The sequence below is a fragment of the Medicago truncatula genome, chromosome 8 (assembly GCF_003473485.1).
Source record: "Medicago truncatula cultivar Jemalong A17 chromosome 8, MtrunA17r5.0-ANR, whole genome shotgun sequence".
Classification (NCBI taxonomy): domain Eukaryota; kingdom Viridiplantae; phylum Streptophyta; class Magnoliopsida; order Fabales; family Fabaceae; genus Medicago; species Medicago truncatula.
In genome coordinates, this window is record NC_053049.1 from 15,937,723 (window position 1) to 15,949,160 (window position 11,438).

Consider the following 11,438-nt stretch of genomic DNA (forward strand, 5'->3'; position numbering starts at 1 on the left):
CACCGTGAAGGGCTTACATCCAAAGCGGACAATACCTCGGAACGCAGTGTGGCGTACTTGAGGGTGGAAGGGAACAGTGATTATGTTTGAGATTTTGAAGATTGAAAAAGTATTTCATCATGTGTTTCCATGCTTGGTTTTGAGCTGTGTCAACAGTCACTTTATCAAAAAGTAAAGAAGAGTTTGTTTCTCAAACAACATGTGATTGTTCAAAGAAGCAATCAATCGTTACTTTATCAACTCCTGTAATGTGGCCTACTGCAACTGGCTCATAATTTGAAAAGAAAATGAACAAGTTCCAACCTGTCCCTAGAGGAAAATAAAAGGGTTATTTCTGCAGCCAAAGAAACACTGAATGCCTCTCAGAGTTGCATTCTTTATTTTCAAAATAAAACCTATCATTATCCAAAACTAAAATAAAGATGCACAATACTAAAGAGAATTGTTTGAAGTTAACAAAATCGCTTTAACTGTTAACCTATTCAGGAAACAGAACTTATGGTGGTCGATGCACTTGTATAGACAAGCTACTATTTTGGAGATAACCTATAAACTAGAAGCTAATTCAAACTACAACATAAGATCAACTATCTAGGTATAAAACTAGTAATTGTAAGTTCGTTAACCGAGTTATCAGTATAACTTTTTGAAGTTGAATCTTCATCATTGAACATTCTTCCGACAGAAAAGGCTGGTTTTTTCGGTTTTGGAAGGACCATTGTGTCGCTGCCTAGCATGAGAACAATGGTGGACATGGTTGGTCGATCTGCAGCGTCTTCCTGCACACACAATAAACCGATGTGTACGCACTTCATAACTTCACTTTCGATGTATGATTTTCTTTGGATTGGATCAACGAATTCCCAACTTTTACCTTCACCCCATAGTTTCCAAGTCTGCATACAAATTTGATTATTCGGACATTAAGTTACAACATTTTGTTAGAAAATATTGCAAAATGAAAATTTTCATTTTTGGTTAGTTGGTTCATTAGAAGCATATTATATCTACTAATAGTAATTAATTTACATTTTTTGGTGAGGGGCATGTAATGATATTTGAAGGTAGTAAATCTGAAACTTGAAACTGAATCTTTATTGTTAACTTTGGTGGCATAGGAATAAAATGCAAGATATGTAATCAAGTTCACTTTGGTGGCATAGGAATAAAATGCATAGGAACTTCTTGTCATTAGAAACAGTTCGGCTCACAATAAACAGTTCGATTTGAAAAGGTTCAGTTCAGTTTTCTGTACAGGTTTCAGTTCCGTTAGGTTGAAAAATATAGAACCAATTCACTGAACCATTATATCAGTTCAGTTTGGTTCGGGATGAACCATTAACGATTCTGTTTTTCCCAAACTGCTGTAATGGTTCAGTTCGTTTCAGTTTTATTTCTGAAACAAACGACGAATAATCCTCGCTACTATGGCCAAGTGGTCTAAAATTTCATAGTTCATATCTTACAGAATCTCATTTGTATGTGTTAGCAGCCAACACTCGGTGGGATTTAGTCCCACATCGGATAGATAGGATTCTTGAGAAGAGTTTATAAAGAGGAGGCACTCCTCACCGTACAAGCCTGTTTTATAGGGATGAGTTAGGCCTCGATATTCATTACGGTATGAGCTATGTTTTATATCCAAGAGGCTCTCATCTAAAGGTTATGTTAGGTTTCATATAAGTATAGAACTATTTATATGTGAGTAGAAAAACTTACATATAAGAGAAGTGTTTGCCTATGTTCTGAAAGAAAGAATTCTCCATTTCTTTTTCCATAAACTATTTCTAATATAAGAACTCCAAAGCTAAATACATCAGACTTCACTGAAAATAACCCAGCCATAGCATATTCTGGAGCCATGTATCCGCTATTTAAAATCAATAGAACACTGTCAGTTGTGAATAATATGAAGTTTTCTGTTACTTTTTTCATATATAAAGAAGAGTTGTCGATGACACTTACTAGGTTCCCATGACTCTTTTTGTTTCTGTCTGACTTTGGCCTTTTTCAAACCTTCTTGCCAATCCAAAGTCTGATATTTTTGGATTCATTTCATCGTCCAAAAGTACATTGCTTGCTTTCATATCTCTATGGATAACTCTAAGTCGAGAATCCTCGTGAAGATATAACAGTCCTCTTGCTATCCCGTTGATAATGTTTAATCGTACACTCCAATCTAGTTTATCATGATTTCCCGAATCTGCCAAGCAAAACTAAATTGGAACAAAAGAAAATACGATCATGAAAGAAAATGAGATGAATAAAGTTTTTGTGAAAACATACTGAAAAGGTGAAAGTCGAGGCTTGAATTTTGCATGTACTCGTATACTAGTATCTTTTCATTTTGTTCAAAGCAACAACCCAAGAGTTTCACGAGGTTTCTATGTTGTAGTTTTGCTATGAAAATCACTTCATTCTTGAACTCCTCTAAACCTTGACCTGATGTTTCTGAAAGCCTTTTGGCCGCAATTTCTGTCCCATCCGGTAAAGTACCCTGATGAAAAGATTGAAACAAAAGATATGAGAATAGGACTATGTCAAAAATTGAGGAAAACGATATGCATTGTTTGGATTATAGATTCAAAATTCTTTCAAACCTTGTAAACAGATCCAAATCCACCTTGTCCTAATTTAGTTGACTCTGAAAAGTAATCAGTGCTTTGTTGAAGTACAATTAAAGGGATTATTGGAAGGTCTCCATTCAATGAATCATCTCTTAGAACATGACCATGAAAAGCTAGAGGAGTGGTGCTCAACGTCGATTCACCTACCAAGGAAGCTAGTAAGTTTGAATAATAATGACTTATTACCAAAGATAAGTTTATGAAATTGTGATTATTCAAGAACTTTAAACATACGCGTAATAACTCGTTATAATTACCTTGACTTAACCTATTATTCCTTCTCCATGAGTAGAAGACACAACAAATTAATAGAGCTACTGCCATTAGTACACTTACTAAGATGATGGTCAAGGTTTTTTTGTTACTTGAACCTTCCTGCTTGGCTGCAAAAATGACATGTATTAAAATGATGCATTTCTGTGCTCAATTTTTAGGTTGAATACATTTCAAATGGACATGAATATAGAACAAAGTTATAATCTTTCAAATGCACCATTTCAAGTCCCAATGAGCTTAGGTCGATGGCTAGGGACATTGCATTATATATGCAAGGGCTGGGGTTCAAACCCTAGACACCCCACTTTCACCTTAAGAGGTGAATTTTTAGCCACAGGGCTACTTGACCAAAAAAATGCACCATTTCATATCCTTTAAATCCAACTAAAATATACTTTCAAAATTGAGTGACCTAGACCCAACAATCTAAGAAAATATTTTGACTCAAATAGACAGTTCAAATAACAATACAAGATCAACATGGTTTTCTATTGCAGTCTAAAAGAAGTCCTACAACTAATGCATATATTTAATTTTTTCCTGCTACTCAAACCCTTGAAATGAGTCATTGTTTAGGCAAATTAACAAGCTAGCAATTAGGGAAAAAAATTTCTCCACCCTCAATATATGACTACATACGTACACATCTGAAAAAACACAAATTATACCGTTCAAATGTATACTTCAAGACAAATCATCATGTCCAGAAATAATCATTCTGGACATGTCTTATTTTTTAGAAACCGGGACGAAAACTGAATAGTAGCACCCAAAAAATCATTTAATATTACCTGGATTTGGTGAAGAAGAAGACCCTGGTTGCTCAGAAGATACCTGAAAAAACATTTTATCATCAAACCTAACTCCACAACTTGGAGCAACAATACCCCACATTACTGATGTTCCACAACACTCAGCAACCCTATCTATCAACTCCTTCAAACACTCTTTACATCCATTATTATCAAGATCTCCAGCACACTGAACCAAACCATATCTTTTCTCGGTATCACTCCAATCAAACACGCTCGTCGCCCACATTCTATTAGCATCCGTCGTCTTCCTTATCAAATCCTTCATCAAACCCTCGGCTTTCGCAAAATCTCTTGAGTCCTTTATTTTTTTTGGTCCAGTTAAATTAAATGAAGGTGATAAGTTGATTTTTCCAAAGAAATTCTTGTTAGAATAACGTAGTATGCACATGTCATAGAATATAATAGCTGAAGTACCATTGGTACAAGTTTGTGAAATTTCTTTGACAGCACTGTTGACACAGAAATTACAGAAGTGTGCAGGTATGTCGCCGCGACAGTCGTAGTTTCCGTAAACTGTGTCATTGTGATCATTCTTGTTGCTTCCTATAGAGGTTAGGTTAGATTCTTGGCCTGTTGAAGAAATAGTGTTCATCCATTGTAGGACTTTGTTAACGTTGGTTTTGTATGAAGTTGTGAGAGGTTTTTTAGTTGAGTTGTTGCAGAAAGTGTTCAATGAAATTGGAGTTTGTGAATTTGTTGGTGTGAAGAGAAAGAGAAGAAGAAGCATGAAGCTAAGAAGAAATCTCATAATGCTCATGGTGGTAATTGACTAGTGAACCTTTTTTCAACATAATATATGCTTTTGTATAAATCTTTTCTTGCTTTTTATTGACTTTTTCAACAGATTCGACACTGTTGCATTATTAAAGATTCAAAAACAATATGAACGATAGACACCTTTAATATGTACACATTTTTGTACCACTCTGAAAAATTTCAGTTAGCTAAATATATGATTTATGTGACCACATTTTGTTAGTTGCGTGACCACTATTTTTTCGAAATTTATTTGGTTAACTAAGTGGAAAAATAGTGGTCACGGACATTTTAGTTACGTGACCATATTTTTCAGCTTTTAAATAGTAGTCACACAGCTGAAAAAATGTGGTTACACAGACCATATATTTAGTTAACTGATTTAGAGTTGTAGAAAGAGATATACAGATTAAAGGTGTGTACCAATCTTATTGGAGTATTGTTTCGTCAAGAGAGTATTATGACAAAAAAATTCATATAATCTTAAAATCAAAGTTAAAAAGGAAGGAAATGACTAGTTTTTCAATTTTTTCAATACTCCATTCATTTCAAAATATAAGTAAATTTTACTTTTTAAATTTTATTGAATTAATGATGGTTTCATTAAATTAATGATATATGTGGTTCATATTATAAACCACATACATCATTAATTGAATGAACCTAAAAACTAAAATTTACTTATATTTTAAAACGGATTGAGTATATACTAGCATGCCAATTTAAAGCTTGAACCATTTTATGTACTATATAGCAGTGGCCATTACTCCCTTGTCGGTTCACCCCCTCTCACTCATTTATATCCCATGCCAACTGGTCTGGGTTGAATAAACTTCACGAGTCATCAGGACTTTTAACTGGTAGCTAATGTGTTTTGTGATCCACACGCTCTGTTTTTAAATATAAATAAAATTTACTTTTTAGATTCATTCATTTAATGATGTATGTGATTCATAATATAGACCACATATATTATTAAATGATTGAACTTAAAAAATCAATTTTGCTTATATTTAGAAACAGAGGAAGTATATATTACCTCTCCGTTTTAAATTATATGTCCTTTGGATAGAAAAAAAATTCTCAAATTAACGTGTTTTCTACTCCACAAATATATTATCCCTCTATCTCAAATTATATGTCGTTTTGAAGCATTAATATTACTTTTTCTATTATATCTTTAACTATTTATTCATTTCTTTTCTTCAATTCTTTAATTTATCTTTTTCATTCAGTTAATTAAAGATAATTTTGTAAAACAACTCATATTATATTTGACAAGACATGTTCAAAATTAATACCACCTCAATTTTTTGCTGGTACACCTAAGTCTTTTGGAAGTTTATTTTTCGGATGGCAAAATGTATTTGATAAAATAAATAAATTTGGACAGACATGTTGACTATTTTTTTACTCTTTTAATCCATAACTAACAAATTAATTCAAAATAACATGTATTATTTGAGTAAGTTTTTGCAGAAATCATTTTTAGAAGGCTTAATTTAATCATTTGACTTTTGGTTCTATATAGGTTTTTTCTGAGGTGGACCGTCATTAGCTACGTGGTGCTCATGTGGCAAGTGATGATTGAGCGAGGTGGTTAGTTTAAATAGGTCTTTTATCCCTGCAAATATAGGTCATTTGAATTTTCGTCTCTGAAGTTACTAATCAGATGTAATTATGACCATTTTTCAAATGATTAATATTTGTAATGGCAAAATAGAAGGATTAGTAACTTCAGGGACGAAAATTTAAATGACATATATTTGCATGGACGAAAGACCTATTTAAGTTTTTTTAGAATTATAAAGTAAAAGCATTTTTAATCTATAATAAACATCATGTCTTTCACATTAGATTTTTTTGAAGTAATGTATTTCACATTAGATGCTTATTATGATAATAGTCTTATATTTTTCAAATTTTGTACTAATTATTTTAGTGCTCTAATTAAATGGTTAAAATTGAAATAAGTTTTACTACTATCCATTCCGGCCATCACTATCAGTCTCTATCAGTTCATTGGACAATTAGTCTTTGTTTCTTTGATGAGTTCCCCCAAAACAAAAAGATACTTAGTTTGGATGGAGCTTCTTTATGTGTTTGCTTTTGAAAGGAACATCTAATTTGGTTTACCTCAACGTGTGCCGTGTAATGTACGAATTAAAAATATGAATGGAAGAGATATATCACATATATTGTCCAATTTTAGTTTATGAGTAAAACTTCAAATATTGATTTATTGAATTTGATAAATGTAACATTACAATATTTTCATGTTGATACGGACATTGAGAAGAAAACTTAATAAACCCAAAATACTTAGTTGGCACAACTAGAAATATAAAATGTTTAATATTTTAGATATGCAAGTCTTCTCACTTACATATTCAAAAGAGCAATGTTATTTGAACAACTTTTTTATGTGACAACTTGTTGGACAACCACATTATACAAAGAAATTTAGGTAGTGATACAAATATCAAAGCAATAGAGAGAGAAAGTAGAAGAACAATGTATGTATGAGAGAAAAAGTTGTCACAAAAGTTATCAAAAAGTGATTATTCAAATATCATTTCTCTATTCAAAACTCTCTCTCCCTCTCTCCCTCCCTCCCTCACCCACCCACCCCCCACACACCTGACAACACAATGAGTTTGGATATACACATGTTGATAAAAAATTGTGAAACATTAATTATACTAGTCTTCTCATTTATTTCATCCAATATGAAAATTCTAACTCACACTAAACACTTTACTTCTAGTATCAGAGCAGGGTGTAGGGAGATAACGATGATGTGTTGAGTATGAGTTAAAAATCTCACACTAGAAGGAATAGTGGATGCTAAGCAACATATAAGTTAGAAGACTCATATGTTTAATATCTTAATGTATTGGGTGAAGACATTCAAACTCACTTGTGTGATCGCTCTTAACCCAATGTTTTGATCTCTCTATTATAGTCTCTCCCAAGAGTCCAAACAATGTATTAGAGCTTGATTTGACTTGATGGGGGAGCAAAGAGTGATTCCTGATGTTGGATCAAAACGCGCAAATTCTCACACTTGAGAGAGAGAGAGAGAGAGAGAGAGAATTCTAATATATCAAGTATGAGTTAAAAATTTAACATTTGATGAGAAAGTAATTGTTGAACAATATATAAGTGAGAAGACTCATATTCCTAATATATTTACCGCTTTAGATGAAAATATGGTGTCCAAACTCACTTGTGTAACTAAAATTAATCCAATGTGTAGCTCTTAGACCATATCTCTCTTTTTATTTTACATTTTAAATTTTTATGTGTTTGTGCCCAACTATTTTTATTTGATGTTTCTTTTATAGAAGACGCGTTCATATAATCAAGTCGCTTATGATTGAAATACTCTAAGAGTGTCTTTGGATGTGGGAATATTTTGAGGTAACATTGGATTTGGTGTGAAAGAAATGCCCGGGTCTTTAGTCATAAAGAAGAAACATTTCAACTTCTTCTTGACAAAATTAAGCTTCAATTTTATTGGTAGCTAAAAGCAAATAGAATTTCTTTAGCTTTTAACTATCACTTCTGGTGCCCTAACCCGTTAGCTTGTTTGGGAATTACACTTTATTGAGGTTGTTTGTCCTCTTTTATTCCATTTTTTCCTTTTAGACTTTTGATGTAAAGTAAACCTTTAATCCTGGTTTTCGGCACTTCTTGTGCTGAAAATCAAGGATATCAGTTTTTAATCCATTTTAGTTTCTTAAAAGAAAAAAATTGACGTAATGTAATGTTTTTAGTGAATTCAAATATTTTAAGGCGAACTTCATTTTTTGGATGTTAATTTGAAGAGTTTTCAAAATGATGAAAATTTAGGAAGGATTTTGTTTAAGTTAAATTTAGATAATTTCAAATGATATCTAAAAGCTAAGAATTTCAAACTTCCTTCATTGTTTTGTTTTTTCAAATTTTGCATTTTGGTCCTCAAAATTTTCAATTTGACCTCAATAAATTTCAAAAAAATTGCAAATTGACCCCTCAAATTTTTTGAAACTTGCAAATTGACCCCTAATTTCAATTTAAATTTGGCAAAAAAAATAAATATTTATAAAAGTTGCCCAAAAATGATGACAAATTATTTTTTATTACTCCATCCAAACAAAAGTATTGAGAAATGAAAGTAATTAAATTGAATAGTTTTTTTTTTAAGTGAAACAACTTTCATTAAATAGAAGCTGGAACAAAGCCATCATTGAAACAAGGAGCAACATAAACAAACAAATGTGTTGGGACATACCCCATCCACACACTAAAGCTAAACATGAAAAATAAGTCAACCAAGATTTGATACACAGAACACAAATACAAAGATGCAACTCCTTTCCCATCCTTAGATCCAAACAACCATGACAAATTCTTCCACGTATGATCTATGGCAAAGTTGAAAAGAGAGTCCAAAGTCTTTAAATTTATCCAGAGTTACGGATCATTTCTTTAACTTTTGCAAGCACGGTTCGACTATAAATTGTCTCGAATTTGTCCAAAGTATCCACATGCCTAGAATCAATTTGTTTGGTGGTGAGGATGTTGAGATAGGTGGGTGCCCACAAGTAGTTTTGCAATCAAAATTCTATTCCAGCAAGTTAAGCTCCCTTGGGATATTTCATCAAACACCATGAAGACATACTTAAAACAAAATAAAATTAACAATAAAACACAAAACAAACCATTAAAAGAGTGGACCAGAGAAACATCAGCAAGCAAGAGATCTAGGACGTATCCTAGCCATGGTGGTTTTGGTGGGGGGCGGGTGGATGTCAACCATGAAGGTGGGGGAGCAGCCATGAGGGAGAGAGCTTGAAACACTGTTTTCAGATTTGAGATGGGGGAGACAACCATGACAACCATTTCATTGTTTTGTGATGGGGGAGACAACCACTTTCCCGTTTGAGTGAACTTAAATTGAATAGTTTGAATTGCCTAAAATTTTAAATTTTTTAAAATTTCTCAATTACCTTGTTCAAACACACTGTAGCACGGGTACTTCCCAATTCGATTGTTAGTGGTGTAAAAAAACAGTTTGGCCAGCAGTCATACACTACGACGTTGATAGTCTTTGGTCAGAATTTTCGACACATACTTGATCTTTTATTAAAAAAAAAAAAAAAAAACAAGCCATATATTACTTCGTAATCTATGCAACAATTTTGGCTAAAATATGGTTTTAGTCCCTGCAAATATATCTCGTTTTGGTTTTAGTCCCGGTAAAAAAAAAAATTGTTTTTGGTCCTTGCAAATTTTTTTGTTTTTTAAAATAGTCCCTGACCCCATTTTTGTGATGATTTGCATACGTGGCACATGATGACTGAACCTATTTTGTAGTTTTTGGTCCCTGCAAAATATTTTGTTTTTTAAAAAGATCCCTGCAAAATTTTTTGTTTTTGAAAATAGCCCTGAGGACTATAATTTTTTTTTTACAAGGATTAAAACCAAAACAAGACATATTTGCAGAAACTAAAATTATATTTTAGCCTTTTTATTTTTACGATCACTGATATCATCTTATTCCATCAACACAGTCTACGACGTTGTTGTATTAATGAATGAAGTCCAAAAGTTGAAATAGGTTTCAAGTGGTAATGATATTTAGAAAATATAGAACAACATTGAAAGTGTTCAGTTATTGTAAGAGAATCTGCAGTATCTGTTCAATTCAGAAAGGGTTGAACATGAGATAATACATATGGATGAAACTACTAACGGTCCTATTTATAAGAAAAAATTAACTTTTTAGACTTATAGAGTAATTGATGTATTTGTTATAAAATATAGATCAAATACATTATTTATGGAATGAATCAAAAAAGTTAAATGTTCTTATATATATAGTACCAGAGGAAGTATGATTTAGACCTAAGCTATCATCCTTGAAAAGTGAACATGATGGTTAAAGAGATTGAGTTTATAGAAGAATTCAGATATCTCAGTTTGTTTTATGAAGCAACCTCTTTTAGTATGCACCTTGATATTTTTATATTACTAGCGAATTGATGGAGCAAATCAAGAAGGTTAACAAGAGGACCAATATCTAAAGGACTAGAGAGCACTGATAAAATACTCTTCCATTCAAAGATAGAGTTGCAGCCTAATGTGTCATAATAGAGGAAGACGAATCTTGGAGCCTAAGATAGAGTTGGAGCCTAATGTGTCATGAATTCCATCTCGGATCTCATAACCCACTTCTCCGACTCCCAAATAGACTAACAAAACTTACGCCAGTATTTAAGCTCAAATTAAATAAGTCAATCCAAAGAGAAATGCTTATATATTTTTGGTCTAACTTTATTTGAAAATATGTGTTTCAGACAAACATCACAACGACAAATCTTAATGAACGACACATTGAACCTTCGGCCAGTCCATATCTCAAGAGAAATATCATTGCGAAGGAGACAATTATTTTATCCGCATATACGTGTTAGAAATCACTTGAAATTTGTGTTTATTTATGCATTTCTTCCATAGTTACTGACACGATTAAAAGAAACTTAGAGTATCATGCCTCTTTGCACACATCAAATAATACAGCAGACATACCATTTAGAATGAGCGCAGGGAAGATTTATATCATTGTTCCATTTTTTCTTCTCATAAGTGTCAACATTGATCATGTTTCCTCTATGTCTTGGACTTGGAGTGTTCAAGGCATACACCACCTTAAGTATTATAAAATGGAAGTTCATATTCTTTTGCCAATTTAAAATTTTACCACCATCAAACCTCTACAGTTTGACAATGGAAAGAACACACAGAAATGACAATCTCTGAGGCGTTTGAGCATTAAGTTTTATGCTCGATTCGCCCCCATCAACTTTTGTATTCACTAAATGAAAACTTTTATACTAGCTATACTCATTCAAGAAATACGAGAGATCCTTTGACTTAGTTTGCACACCAGCCATCAAGGTTATTGTTACAAGAAAAC

General features: G+C 32.5%; 1 protein-coding gene across 1 annotated transcript; it reads right to left on the reverse strand.

The window, feature by feature from the left end:
- Positions 1–275: 275 nt before the first annotated feature.
- On the reverse strand, positions 276–4,557 carry LOC11424055 (cysteine-rich receptor-like protein kinase 19). The gene is made up of 7 exons (XM_003627989.4): positions 3,695–4,557; positions 2,885–3,010; positions 2,601–2,770; positions 2,287–2,497; positions 1,966–2,203; positions 1,720–1,870; positions 276–896 (listed from the first exon to the last, which is right to left on the reverse strand). Exons 1-7 carry the CDS (start codon positions 4,473–4,475, stop codon positions 588–590), a joined length of 1,986 nt encoding a protein of 661 aa, XP_003628037.2. The 5' UTR covers positions 4,476–4,557; the 3' UTR covers positions 276–587.
- Between the last annotated feature and the right edge of the window lie 6,881 nt (positions 4,558–11,438).